General features: G+C 42.4%; 1 protein-coding gene across 1 annotated transcript; it reads right to left on the bottom strand.

Moving 5' to 3' along the window:
- Positions 1-3,688: 3,688 nt before the first annotated feature.
- LOC144121535 (uncharacterized) lies at positions 3,689-13,124 on the bottom strand. Its single transcript, XM_077654796.1, has 6 exons — positions 13,076-13,124; positions 9,660-9,679; positions 9,514-9,588; positions 7,193-7,260; positions 5,746-5,835; positions 3,689-3,903 (listed from the first exon to the last, which is right to left on the bottom strand). The coding sequence occupies exons 3-6, from the start codon at positions 9,578-9,580 to the stop codon at positions 3,766-3,768; spliced, it is 363 nt and encodes a 120-aa protein (XP_077510922.1). The 5' UTR covers positions 9,581-9,588; positions 9,660-9,679; positions 13,076-13,124; the 3' UTR covers positions 3,689-3,765.
- Between the last annotated feature and the right edge of the window lie 1,985 nt (positions 13,125-15,109).

Below are 15,109 nucleotides of genomic sequence, written 5' to 3'. Positions count from 1 at the left end.
TGGACGCCAGTGTGTCATGAGATGTTGGCATGAAAAACCCCAGCTTGTGTAAACAAATCGGCAGTTCTCCATGATGCATGCCTCAGAGCCCATGACTCGCTACACGATGTTTAAAAGTACAGAAATGCACTACAGAAGATAAATATTGTGTAAACGTCTGCGACAGCTCTCTTATCCTTCAACAAGGTTCAACCTAGACCATCACTTTCGTAGGCGCACAGAAATAGTTGCACACCGCATCTATCATTTCTACCGTGCCTTTGAGGTTCAGCAAGATGTGATAAAGCCCATTTGACACCGCTGGCTGTTCTTTCCAACGAAATCAATGCCCTGCCATATACTGGGTATAAAAAGAGGAGGTATCAAACCGCGTGATCAACATAACAGCAATCAGCGCTGCTGCTTCCTCCGTCCTAGCTGCAATGATGCGTTCCTGGGAATTACTGCTGCTCTGTCTTTATATTAGCATTGCTCAGACAGATTGGGCGAGTGAGTTCATTATATTTTATCGATTATGAAGTTATAATAAATTGTATACTTGGAAAGAACAACGCCAGATGTTTTCCATGTTACTAAATATTGTTTTGAGGGTAACTCGCCAGAGAAAGTTTATAAGCTAGTGAGTTTGTAATAAAATAGGTCAGTCTTCACCTCGAGCAACTGAGAGAAAATATTTCGTCCTTCTATTGCACATTTCAATTCTACTGCGCGTTAATATTTGTCATAATTTGCTCAGCGTATCATGAATTGTGCTGTATCACGACTTGTTTTATTACGCGTTGATAACACGGCCTACGAGCATTTCATATAATTTTGTTGTTGTGATTTAACATGTCTTGTGTTTTTTTTTACTTACCTGCTGTTAGGTTTATTACTGTGTTGTTTTTGTTGTGTTCGTGCAAATTTGCTATGTCAACTGCATTTTTTTACATATTTGTCTGCCGATTTTATGAGAAAGTGTTCAAAATGTGACACCCGTGTACACAATGGCCTACGGACCTCCAAGACATTTAAAATGACTGAATAAATAAATATCTACTGTCAGAACCCTTGTAAGGAATGCCTAGAAGACCGTTAAATTTGCCTTTCTAGAGGCTGAAATCACTGGGCATAGAATTAAAATTTTCTCTTCCATTCACTAGTGAATATTATTTTTAGATCACAAGCTGAAAGTCACGATATCTTTTGGAGTAACACGGAGAGCCAGTCGTAGTGTTTTTCACAAAATCCGGAATATTTGCGAAATGTTAGAAGAGATAGCATCCTAGTCAGCATGTGCATGTCAGTGAACTGTATGATGTATATATACTAAAAAATTTGGAGCGTAAACTTCTTGACAAACACACCTAATGTGAAATATATTCAGATTGTGTTCCAAAACAAAGAAACTTCTTAAACAGAATCTCAGCTCGGGAAGCGAATTAAACGCTTATCAGGACTTTTCAACAGGTCCGAACTGATTATGCACAAGCGAACAAGTCTCAGCACTTAAGTTAGTGAAAGTGCGATAACTAGTAGTGAAATGTCCGGATAAAATTTATGCTTAAAGTAATTGAAGTATAAGGGAAATGCGACATTACGCTAAGCCATCAACAGCGGTAATTTTCTTGGGAACCTCAGTTTTGCCTTCTATTACCTCCCTTTCACGAGAATCTGCATACTTTATGGCTAGCATTGCCCAAGACGAATTGAGATGTGCAAGGAATAGAAAAACAATATAGCGCTTTATTTGGAACCAATGTTAATTGCAATACTGTACAGCACCTCGCAGTGGCAAATATTTACGAAACCTTCCTTTAAATTCCACATATTGTTCGAAGTGTGTTTTGAATCTTCATCGAATATAAATGCATGCTTATTGGAAATAACAAAAGGCCGTCTTAAATAAAGTCAGGCATGCTTCAGAATTCTACGACCGATAGCAACAGTCTGTTACAAAAATGAAAATTAAGTTTCTCACACCATGTCGCCTGCTTCACTAATAATAAAGGATTCAATACTTTCCCTTTCTTTTCTCTAAGGTCCCATGTGCATATCAGACGTAGTGCCATTTATCCGGAAACAATGTTCGCAACAATTGCAATGCTGAAACAACTATGCTGCTCCGGCAAGAGATGAGAGAGCCCATCCGTCGTCACTTATCCGGTCATTCGCGCACCTTCCACTTTGGCTTATATATATATACTATGCAACAGGTAAGCAGGAAACTCCCTTTCCGCATGTCACAAACTTAGTTTGATGCTCCTTGCTTCAACATGGCTTCTTCGCTTGCGTGACTGCTGATCATAGCCGTACCAGCTTATCAGGAGCCGTGAACAGAACACCAATACTACACTTTTGTGCAACTTTTTTCAGGCGCTCGGATCGACAGTGGAAATAAGGAAATGTGACTCGCCGCTTGAGCCTTTCTTTGAATGGCTTCACTTTGGCACCGTCAAAATCGTCATTCAGTTGCCTTATCTTAACTCCGACCATCTCACTAATTCGTTTCTTTAATGTTGTCCTCCTTTGCCTAACCATCTGCTTGCTCTTGCAGACTGGCTTCCATGTTATAGGGGCACAACTTTTGCAGGTCCGCATGCAAGCCGTTCCTCACAATGCCGCGTTCCACTAACTTCGAATGAGCCGAAGCATACCTTAGCACTCTTTTCAGATCGTGGTTTGTAGGCCCATTGTGTGCACTCATTCGTGATGGTCGGGGAAACCTAAAAAGTGGAGAGTGCCATTCACCGTAAGTTTATGAGTGAAACGAAGAACATCAAACACCTGTTAAAATCTCCAAAATACTAGAAGCAGTTCACGCGCTTTCCTGAAGGCTGTTTACCATTACAATCATCAGATAATCGTCTGCATATCTAAAAATATGTTCCAGCAATTTTATCTAAACACGAAGCGAATTCCTTGTTATACTGTGTTAAAATATATCACTAAGAATTGCGTAGAGCTAAACAGGATCCTATACAAATTCCTTTCTTCTGAATGGAAGATTCATCTCTGAAACGCACGATGGTTGCTTTAACATAAAAAGAGAGCAAATATAAGGAAGCTATTGACTGACAAACCACACTCGTTCTGAAAATCTATCACGCCCCCGTCTACTCGATTAGTTGTGGTTGTGGAATGTTTTAACGAAGTGCTCATGAGTATTTTGCGTTTGTCTTTCGAACTTCAGTAGATTTCTATATTGCCGCCAGCCATCAATCTACATTTTCGACTGGCATGCAACTTCTGTCTTTACCGTCATCTTCAAGGAGCATTTTTGACCCTACTTTAAATACCCGTATAAAGTCGCGAGATAGAGCATTTATTTTCAGGTGTGGACACCTACCTTGCCTGCATTATTTCTTCTCCACCTGTGAACGCCTACAAACTTATAGTGTGTCACTTTTTTACACAGCATACTCGCAACAGTAGGTTTGAGGTTTATTTTATTAAGTAGCGGTATTGAGATGTGTTGAAATTCGTTGTTGGAGACAGCAGTTCATTTCCTCGCGACTTGATGAGTGCACAGAACACAATTCGTATTGGTAGTAGCAGCATTTTAGTACATCAAGTGCCACAGTCCCTCTGACTTGACCAACAGAAATGATTGCAGAAAAGAAAGATTTTAAAATCTTCAGTTTAATACAGCAACTGACTTCTGGAGGACGTTTGCCGCAGAGAAGAAAGAAGAGAAAATATCGGTGGAGAAATGTTACCAGTCTGCTTTATGCATCATGTTATTGCATGTCAACAGCGTATAAAGAGCTGAGGTGATGCGTGTCATCACACAAGTTTTTTTGCTTCTTGCTGACCAGTCTTTGGCTCTGCTGCGTTCGCATAGTCAAAAGACACCATGGAATGCTCAGTCTTGACGCAGCTTCCAGCCAAGCACACTCCTGGAAGCCGTTTCTTCCCGCGGCGCTGAAATTGTTGCAGAAGATTTAAACACACACTCGGTATAAAAATCTGCTTTCCCACAAGCGTAATATTACATCAAATGCGCTCGCGGAATTATCGAGCTTATCCTGGAAGCTCGCGATAAAAAAAGCTAGATATTTGCGCAGAAATGTGAAATGGTAACCCCTTCACAACAGCGTACTTATTCGAGTGTTTTAAAGAGAAACATTCTACCATGCAACAATGGACTATTCTACAAAAGGTACTAAAACACAAATTTGAAGCGCACATAAACTTGAAAGGCGAAGAAACCTAAGCATTGGCGACTTTGAACGATAGTGATTTAAAGGCAGGCATCGTGCTTTAAAAAAATCGGTTGGACTGGCAATATGCACAAATGCCTAGTAGCGCAAGGCACGACTACAAGTCGTCGAACACGCCACCTTCTAATTCTGATATCTGTAGAGGGCCATTCTCGATTATACATTCATATATTCCTTGGAGCCCTCATACTCCTGCTGGCGCAATTTTGCAGCGGTAAAGCGATGTGCCACTGCGACTGCGACCGTAGGTGCTCCCAGCGGTGGGCCTTGTGTGGTTCAGGTTACCCTTAATTCCTGAGTGACCAGTAATTAATTTATCTGCCACCTGCAATGGTGGGAAATTTTGCTCACAATCCATTGAGCTGGCTGTGATGACGCCGCAAGGTCAGCTGACCGTGGTGGTCCATCTGCCTCCTGGGTTGCCCTCGGGGCACCATCTGCCAACCAAGCGCGTGTCTTTTTGCCCACAATGCCGCCGCCGGATTTTCTGGGTAACGGGGCCGTTAACGCTATCGCGTTAAGGATTTCCGAACTGATTGCCAACAACTCTGCTTGTAGAAAATGGCAGGTGACGATTGTTTTTAGCTTCAGTTTCTTTTAATTCGGCTTCTTTAATCAAGAAGGGAATATTGATATTGATATTGGTTTCGATACGCGGTGCAAAAAGCTTTCATGGAGCAGGATTGCTTTCAGTTTTTTTTTTTACGTTTTGTTCACTGTTTCTTTTTTTGGACAGAAAATTTATGAGTGTACGTGTCTGCGTAATAAAATTTTCAGTTGAAAGTCAGTGCTCGTGGTTTTTTTTTTTCGTTCGTCGTATGTGCGCTCTATATACGTGATTTACTAAATTTGCACTCAGTATAGCGCTTGGAAGTGGCTCTACGTAAAGGTGATGAATAATTACAGAATTCTTTTCGCCGCCGCGGTGACTAAGAGGTTATGGTGCTTGGCAGCTGACCTAAATGAGGCGGGTTAGATCACGGCCGCGGTGGTCGAATTTCGATGGAGGCGAAATTTTTGAGGCTCATGTTCTGTACGACGCCAGCGCACTTAAAGAAGAACCCCAGGTGCTAGAAATTTCCAGAATCCTTCACTACGGCGTATCTTATAGCCTGAGTCGCTTTGGGACGTTAAGCTCCCATAAACTATAAACACCAAACGCATTTCCTTTCTTTTTCTAGCCGCCGCGGTGGCTAAGTGGTTACGGCGCTCGGCTGCTGACCTAAAGGAGGCGGGTTTATCCCGGCCGCGGCGCTTGAATTTCGATGGAGGCGAAATTCTAGAGGCCTGTGTATTGTGCGATGTCAGCGTACTTCAAAGAACCCCGTGTGGTTGGAATTTCCGGAGCCCTTCACTACGGCGTCTCTCATAGCTTGAGTCGCTTTGAGACGGTAAATCCTCATAAACCATAAACCAAAACCATTTCTTTTCTTTTTTTGTGATGGAGAGGTAACCTTGCAAGCCAAATTTTTCGGCGAAAAAGCTGTCCGTTAAGCCGTGCGATCTTGAAAACGCGCTCGATGATCAACTTGCTTTCACTCACGTCACAAGGTGTACCATTTGGCTCAAGACCGATGCGCTTAGGTGATCCTTTGCAGACGTACATGCACTTGGCTCTTCCGTCAAGCCGCATCTGCAAGTGGTGTTTACACGAGAAGATATTTTTCCTCCTTACTACTGGCACTTACATAAGTTCACTCGAAATTTGTCTTCAGCTGAGCAAAATAGAATTTATCCTACCAAATACGAGTACATGCAAATAAAAGCACAATAGTAGCAAATGGACTGCAGCTAGGCATCCTCAGTCCTTCCTCTTTCAACGCCGACTACGTTGCAATGGCATCATAATGTGCACGAAAAGGAAGGAGGTGTAACTCGACTTGTAGCTTCTTACTGTCGTAGGCTCTTAAAGTGCACCACTCAAGTACAGGGTCCTTGCATATTAACTGTGGAACATTGTAAGGTACGGTTAGAGAAATATTGAAGGCAATGGCCCATTCTCGCGATGCGCAGCAAAATATTTTTTTCGAAGCTTGTCCATCACTCGCATCGCGCAAAAACTACCATCAAAAAGTGATGCGACACGTTTTTGACGACAGAAAAGCGGTAACTACAAAACAATGCATGCCTCTTGAGGCGATAGGTGGAATGCTACGACATATGAAAAAAAGCCCGTTGATAAGCAACTTCCGGTTGAAAAATGTGCTGCTGCAGGCTTTTTGGCTCTGAAAAATGCCTGAAATCTTCTCGTAAGCAGTTGAGCTAGAGGAAGCTAATAATTATGATTTCATTGCCTACCGAACAGCCTGATTTGGGTGATTAAGAGAACTGTCAATTTTTGTACCATTGTTTTTGCAGCAGATTTTCAAACCATTACAGGCGTTCTTCGTTCAGTATCCGCTCTTCGTTGCTCACTTTTGCCAATGTGCTGCTGCCGTTGCTTGCAATTTAATATACGCATAAGTACAATGGAAATAGTGGCAAAAGATTGATTTACTGAACATTATTATTTTTTAAAATTCAACAAGCAACAAATTGTCTTTTTTGATAAAATACAATAATCATGGCTTCCAGATGACCTAGAAATTCGAGTACGGAAGTTTAGCCTGCTTTGATGAGCCTCAAAAATTCTACAGGCTTCAAAACACCCCCTAATATATAAAGGTATTAACTCGATTTGGTGGGCTGTGGCACGCTTCGAAGCCATTTCACCAGCGACTTTCATTAGGCTAATTTTCTGACAAGACATTATGGCGCGTTCGCATTTTGTGACAATAAACACTTTTTTAAGCAAGAGGAGCTCCGCAGACATTTCTTGTTGCTTTGACGTCATAAATTAACAGCCATTAGAAAGTACAGCATCAGCGCAATAATCCCTTCCGAGCGTTAAACCGGAAAACGGCTTCAAGATGCTCAGTGCATCTGCTATGGGCTCCCTGAAGCGTTCATCAGCTTCGGGAAAAAACGGAGGGTCGTTGCTGTTTGCTCACCCTTTCAATCGGGCGTGCGCGCTGGCAGTTGGGATCTATTGGGCGTCGTGAGGGTCGAGGTCTTGACGCTGAAAGGAGAGGCGTGTGAACTCACGGTATAACGAAGAACATCTAAACAGTTTAAAACTACGAAGAATCAGAGAAGTATGCAATTGGCTGCGAGAACAGTTTCGACGCAGTTTCTTAGCAAGAAAGAACTGATTTCCCTATGCTGCGTACGAATGGATACTCTGCGTACACAGCTGCGTACTCAGCTAGTTGGTCTGTGAGCTTAAAAAGAAGCAGCACACCCCAGCGAAGAACCATGAAAGCACGCTACACAGGCTATAACTTGCAAAAAGTTGTCACGAACAGCTACAGCAGTCTTCCGAATGCACAATCATGATTGCACGATGATCAGTACAGTCGGCCACAGTTTTGAAAGTACCGCGCCAGCGTCAAACCCCGCGCGCAGCGGCGCCGAAGCGAAGTAGAATAGAAATCGGGGGAGGAAACGAGCCTGCGCACCGATCATGCTGCTGGAGCGAGCGTTGTCTGCTTGGCTGTTCTGCTTCGTGCGAAGCAACCTCCGCGAAGAAAGTTTTATGGTCGACTTCTGACAGCGTTTGTTTCGTGTTCTATCTGATACGTGTCTTCGGACAGGTGCCAGCGCACAACATTCCAACACATTGCTAAGTCCCAGTTACGTCTGCGGGCACAGCCTCGAAAGCGTTTCGTTTATTCTAAGGTAAGGCGCCGATATCGAGTGTCCTCTACAATAATTTTTTTCTTAAGGTGCGATTGAAAATGATTTCTTGGGCGTGCTAGGATATTAATCGCAAATCCGTCCTCGTTTCAGATATCACCCGCGCTATATCCAGCGGATAAAAACATTATGTTGCAGCTTCTTATAAGGTTTTCACGCATAACAGCCGACAATGGGCAGAGGTTGCTTTGCACTAACCAAAACCGCATAGCAGACGACGCTCACTCCAGCAGCAGGAAACCCTTACCCTAAGATGTTTTCTCCTCTTCTTTGTCTTCTGGCCCAAAGCGCCGGGCAGTGGACGTTCGCGCGATACTCTTAAAAAGTGCGGACGGTACAGGTAGCCTATGTAGACATCGGTTGGCGACTATAAATTTGTAACTTTTTTGAACTACTTTCAGATCATGTTTTTATTTTATTTTTTTTTTGCTCTCCGATACTTTCTATTAGAGTGCTTTAGAGGTTGATTTAGTACAGTGCGTCGGTATTGTGTACTTGCTTGGTTCTTTGTCTGGGCGTGCGATCGTTCCTTGCAACATTGCTGCTAGGTTTAAACAACCCAATAAGCACATAAATATATATTTTTCTCCATTCTATTAGAGAAATGCATTTTCTTTTCGCTCCATGATACGCACCTTGAAATATGACAAGGAACAGTAGAGAACCCCTTTTTGCAAAGCTTCTTTAGACAAGCCATGCAGGACCACCGTAGACCTGAAAACTACACACTGTTCTCGGCAACTCTTCAAGTTCCGCGTAAAGAGACCATGCTTAGATTCTGCGATCACGTATAAGCTCGGGCCAACGAACAAATGCAGTACTTTTAGCAATTTTGGGGCAGGACCGCACTCTGGAACAGTCGACACGCGAACGCTTATTTTTATCGTGGTCCATTGGGAAAGCGCAACGCATACGTATGCCGGAAAAGGTCCACTGGTGGTGAGATAGTGGTACACACAAAATGAGCGCCTGTTCATCGACACAGGCTTGATGGGCATGCGATTAAGGTACGCGCAGAATTATTTGGATTCAATTATAATACGTTTTACCGCAAGTTCCGGTGTTGCATTTGTATTAATTCAGTACGATGCGTGCGTAGTAGTGGACAAAGATTTTTAAGGTTCCTAATAATTTCAGCAACATCGCTGCTTCTTTAAAACAATTTTTTTCAAATCGGAGGTGGCCATTACGACAATTAATATTATTTCGTATTTTGGCGAATATATGCAACCTGGGCGAATTTTCTAAGTTTCAAATGCTCACCCAGCTGCTGCAAAACAGCTGCCGCATTACGTGAGTCGTTGAAAGTAACGAGATGTAACAAAAATCAGTGAGTATATGCGAATATTGATTGTCAGTTTGCGAAGAATTATTTTTCTGCGCTTAGAGCGGGCAGCACAACGACGTCAATAATTAGGCTGCATGGTTTTTTGCTTGTTTAAATTTGAGAGTTGAACATGTATCAAAAATACACTAGAAGCATTTATCGCGTAACCCCCGCATTTGCAGAAAACAACAGAGAGCTACTCTTTTCTGCTAGTAATAATAGATATCTCCCCTCTCTCTAAAAACTTACTTGTTTCGGCTGCAACCAGGAAAACGCCAACCCCAAGAAGAAGAAATTGTGCTAGCGACAGCCTCATGTTGGCGGCTGTATGGAAAAAGGCCGGAATGGAAATGAATGCGCCGTATGCAGCCCGGCTTTGCTGCCGTCAACGTCACCTGAAAATGGACCCACTGCGCTGCAAGTGAGAACAGACGAGTTCACACGTTAAAGGTCTCTGCGCCCTTACGTTGTGGCTCCGAGCGAAAGATAACCGACTTCCGTCAGAGACATACGAAAGAATGCGGGTGATAGCACGCTGAGCCACATCTTCCATTTCCTGCACACACTCTCTCGTGGTGTGTACACAAAATTATTGACTCCATGCGTCACATTCCTCGCGATAGTAAGCCACATGAGAACATGCTAAGAGGGATGCGTGATCAAAAATAAAGTGGATGTCTCAAGTGGATCAGAAGCTGAATCTTGGTTTTATTTCACCAAGATTTCGAGGTGTCTGGAGAAAACCCCAAGCTAACTCTGGATTCCGAGCGCAGGCTTCTAGTCTGAAGTAACTTTTGTCATTGTTCGTGAGAAAAACAGTTCCCTGGAATAAACACGCCGGCAAACAGGAGGGGAAACGGTTTGCGGCTATGAACTCAACGTTATCACTGCTCACTACCTATGTAGGTTTACAGCAGAGTGCAAAAACCTAGAAGCAGAGAGCACCAGCGAGTGGAAATATAAAATTTCTTGGTACTCGTGCCTTCTATCCCAAAAGTAACCAGAACGAGGTTTGTTCAGAGGCGTAAAATTGGGTTCTTATCGGCACCCTGAAAAACCAAAACTCTTATCCTTATATAAGCAGGGTGCTTCACCGAAGATTTTACATAATTTTTTTAAAATTGGGTCCGTGGCCACAGCAGTCGACTGCCCTCAAAGCATACAAGGCACTATTTGTTTACTTGAGAGCGACTGGATTGAGTGACAAATTTTGACAGCGTTGTGCGTGTGTGTGTGTTATGCCCTTTTCCCCTTCTCTCTTCCCCCTTTTAGCCCCCTAATCCCTCTTCCCCAGTGCAGGGTAGCCAACCGGAACCCCTTTCTGGTTAATATCCCTGCCTTTTCTCCTCCTCTTTATCTGTCTATCTATCTATCTTTGAAAATAGGCTTTTTGGGTTAGGACAGCGCTTATTTCAACACAGCATTGTCAGCGGTATAGAACATCATAATACCGCTATAATGTGCTAACTGACAAGATGGTTAACCAAAATTGAATAGTTACCTTCTTAACTATTACTTTAACTATTGGGAGGCATGTAGCCCACCGCAATTATTTCTGTATCAGTTTTTGGAGTTTCGAAAACGCGGATACGCCCGGCGCTGCGGCACAACTAATTTTGGCTAAACCGCGCTAAAATATACGCGCTTTCGAGACGCTTGCAGGCAAAGCAACCTATCCAGTGCACGTAATTTGTCGAAATAGGTAAAATTTGCCTGCCCACAGTGCCGAGGGTAACCACATTTTCGTAATTATACAAACTGATATAGATATTAATCGGGGCGAGCTACGCGCTTTCAATAATAAAGCAGCCTTACAGTAATAGATAAAAAGTTAACTGTTCAATTTTTGTTAACCAACCTGCTAGTTCCCATGCCTAACCTGTATGCTGATGTATTACGCCGTTCGCAATGCAATGCCGAAAAAAATGCTCATTTGGCAAAAAAAACTGTTTTAAAAATAAATTGTGTCATATCTTAGCTGAAGCAACCTGTGTTGTCAGAGGTAAGCGCTGGTGCATGTGGATGGAAACTGTAAACGTTTGGGCGCAACTGTGAGACGCCCTTCTGCTTTATTTCTAGGAAAAGCAATTTAACAACGTAAACTAACAATGCAAAGTTCAGCCGAGTAAACAAAATGCACAAGACACAATGGAGTTTTCTTTAGCGCGGCCGTTTCTAATGTTATCCAATAGAACAATAACAGGAGTTCACAAAGTGAAACGTCGTAAGAGAAGCAATTTTATTTAACGTTTATGCGGTTGAATAAATAACGCTCTAGTCGTCTTATCTAAAGATTTCTTGCAAAAATATATGAAATTTTGTGCAGGAAAAGCACTTGCGCAGCTGACAGAGACTGTCAGACACGCGGCAGTCACTAGTTTAGGAGAGCAACCTGTCGAAATTAACCGCAGCTGCTCAGACTGGCGCCGTCAGTTCCTGTTAAACACCTGCTTGAGAGCGCAGCAGTACGGTAGTGCAAAAACGTAATCACGTGTTATTCTTTTGATATTTCATGGGTTTTCTTCAAATGTGTTAAAGTATAGGACGACGCAGGAGGTATACTTCTCAGTAAGGAAATGATTTACACATTATAGTACCCGCGTTCATCTTCGAGGCCTGTTTGGGCTTAGTAAGACTATTGCGAATATCGCATAATAATTATTGAGTAAATAAGTAATTATAGGCAATATATAAACTACTCTCACTTGCGCCACAAGAAAAAAAATATATACGCTACGTTCAACAAATTGTGATGCAAAATTTTTTTAAGCCTTGACTCACTTAAATTGAAACACTCTATATCTGGCCTGAGTTGGGTTTACAAGTGCTTTGAAGGAAGAAAATCACCATATGGTATAGAAACTGAACGACTTCCTTGCTCCAGGCCGCGTCTTAACCATGGCTAATATAACAGATATTCACCTGACTGCTAACAGATAACATGGATGTTTTGAAATAATGCATGTAAACAACACAGAAATACATCCGACTTTGTGATGAGAAAACAATAGGATGACCACAAGGCACCTTATTGACTAACAGACGAAAACTAAAGCTCAAAAATTTTTTAAATTTATTATACGATTCTGGCGGCAGACACATAACACTTCTAATACGCATTATATGGCGATGAAAAAACACTCGGTGGTCGTCACACATGTCTCCACGGTTAGTGCTAACGACTACAGAGAACTCACTCGTTTCATACTCGATAATGATCTTCTGAATAAAATTTTTTATGGTGTTGTCTTTCTTCTTTTTTTGCTGGAAATGCAGCGATTTTACGTGGGAATATTGAACATTGACGTCTAAAAGTTTATAAGACATTACATATTTTCACCATGTCCTCAGATTTGCGTTCTCTGCAGGACTATTATGCCGCAACTAAGAAATATTCTCAAAAATAAGGCTAGCAGCACATATTAAAAAATAAACACGAGCTAATTACACAGCGCAGCAAAAACCATGCTACAAAACCCCGCCATGGGGGAAACTAGATTCGCAATCGAAGGCGCGAAAAATGTTAATTAGGTTTGTCTGCATAAAACTTGAAGCGCTACGCTGAACTGTATTGAGCGTGGTCCTGAAAATCTTTTTGCAGAAGCTCCAGCTCAATGAACATGGCTCTTAAAACTACGAAATTCTAAATTAAGTTGATAACCCATGTTAAACGGCACTTTTTCTTTGGAAATTTTTAGCAATTATTTCTCAGAGACTCATGCGCTATTTCGTACAGTAGAAGGAAACTTTGCACCATAGTGAGTTCCTGTAATTAGGCTCTAACGGCACCTTAGTAGTCTGAAGCACTTACCGGCACGACAGACTAAACTTTTGGAAGGTTCTCGCCTGCAGACCACTTGAGAATTGTATGAAAACCTGAAAAGTAAGGCAATATGACAAGAGAACTTTGAACTCTCTAACAAAAAAAATGAGGCGTTTTAGGATAGCGCTCGGATAATTACAGTGCAGACTGTCGAGTGTAAAAAGACAATCCATGCGCCAAAGGTTCATCTTTTTATACTGTTTACTTATCGCCTGGAAAAGCCAGGCTGCGCAAGCGGCCTGCGTCAGAGAGATAGCCAAAGTATCTCTGTGCTCTCCTCTTGAATGAATCGGAGCATTGTTCAAGACTTGCTTATTTACAAGAGACAACACTGTGTCGACATTTTTGTGCTCTTTTACAGGAGCATTGAGCAGTCTTTTCGTCTGCACCCATGTTCATCATAGGGTACAGGAGATGTGCAGGCATGGTCATTTTAGCTCTATTGTTGGCGTCATTTTCAGTCATGTGGGCCACTTTGGTCTGGCTCTAAGTGCCCTGAAAAGGGCGAGGCATGGCATACAACACAGCCATGCCTGGCATATTTCCACCTCCGGGAAACGGAGAAACATTGGAAACATTACCTGTCTTCAAGGTAATGTGTACATCCCTCTATACTAAAGTAAAAAGTCAGGTAGGATAGGCGCGATAAAACTTTGCTTCTGGGGAGCCAGTTTTCCAAAATCTTCAGCAGGATTCTTCAGGACCTTAAGGAAAAACAACCGTCAGGAGATAATTTGCCCTTTATTAGTTCCCACACGCGTACATGTTAATAATACAAAAACGATCTAACAGACGAACGTGCCCTACAGGCATACGTCATTCTTAATCATTTTAATTATTTCTTGCTACTGCAATTTTGCTTTCGAATTTTATTGCTGTTGACGGAAGGCTTCTGTACCGAAGGAAAATGGCAAAAATTGGGTAGTAACCATAAAAGTGCAAGCAAACGACTATGAGAAACCACAAGCTGCAAAGTACTGAGCACAGCAAAAAATAAAAAAATAAAAATACAAATTGTACTGTTATTTGAAAACTCTGAAGTTACAGCTATAAATAAAACGTGAGCTTTGATAAAGTAATATTTTCAGGTAACGTTCAAAGAAAGTAGCGGCAGGTTCATTGGCAAAGCCACCGTGTTAACATGGTCATTCCACTTTGTTAAATGAGCCGCCGCGGTCGCTGAGTGGTTATGGCGCTCGGCTGCTGGCCCGACAGACGCGGGTTCGATCCCGGCCGTGGTGGTCGAATTTCGGTGCAGGCGAAATTCTGGAGGCCCGTGTACTGTGCGATGTCAGTGCACGTTAAAGAACCCCAGGTGGTTGAAATTTCCGGAGCCCTTCACTACGGCGTCTCTCATAGCCTGAGTCGCTTTGGGACGTTAAACCCTCATAAAACCAAAACCAAAACTTTGTTAAATTAAGATAAAGTCCACTGTCTCGTCCACAACTACGGCAGCATACGTAAAAAATGTCGTTCATCGGCAGGAATTTTGAGTTCTAAATAACGTTCTTGGGAGCACTGTATGATTAACTTTTGCCGGTTTTGTTCACCTCAGGAAAAACCAGTCTGTCGCGAGGTTTGCTTTAGATAATATTTAGATACAGACAGCGGGTTTTTACCACTTTTTTCACACGTGGCCTCGGTGATAGCCCCAGACTATCTCAAGCGGCATTTTGCGAAACAAATGCTTTCTGAATAGCTTCTTTTATATCTTTATCTCGACTGTTGGGAACCGTTTGTATTTCTATGGCTTTCTGAACCAGAGCGCATTCCTATCGCATGCATAGCGTTCCGTGGCATGAAGGTGCCGCGCCTCAGTGTGACATAAATGCACAAATAACTTGTTAGTACGTTTTGCATCTTGAAAATCAGGATTAAAAGCGCTGAAGCTCTCATATAAAAAGAAAAGTGACGCCTAATTCATTTACAGGGGACACATTTGCTTTGATTTGTTCATGCGTGTAGAGAACACAAAAAAATTCCACTACGCATGAAAGAAGATTTGAAAATGAGATTCCCCCT

The sequence above is a fragment of the Amblyomma americanum genome, chromosome 2, assembly GCF_052857255.1.
Source record: "Amblyomma americanum isolate KBUSLIRL-KWMA chromosome 2, ASM5285725v1, whole genome shotgun sequence".
Classification (NCBI taxonomy): domain Eukaryota; kingdom Metazoa; phylum Arthropoda; class Arachnida; order Ixodida; family Ixodidae; genus Amblyomma; species Amblyomma americanum.
This window is presented reverse-complemented; position numbering and strand designations above follow the sequence as displayed.

What these genes read in the sequence shown, in the direction of transcription:
- LOC144121535 (XM_077654796.1), bottom strand. Translation starts at nt 9,580, where the DNA reads ATGAGGCTGTCGCTAGCACAATTTCTTCTTCTTGGGGTTGGCGTTTTC. An exon ending in GCGCACGCCCGATTGAAAGG is followed by an intron (nt 5,836 to 7,192) that starts GTGAGCAAACAG and finishes CACCACTTGCAG; the next exon opens with ATGCGGCTTGACGGAAGAGC. An exon ending in CAAATGGTACACCTTGTGAC is followed by an intron (nt 3,904 to 5,745) that starts GTGAGTGAAAGC and finishes CAACAATTTCAG; the next exon opens with CGCCGCGGGAAGAAACGGCT.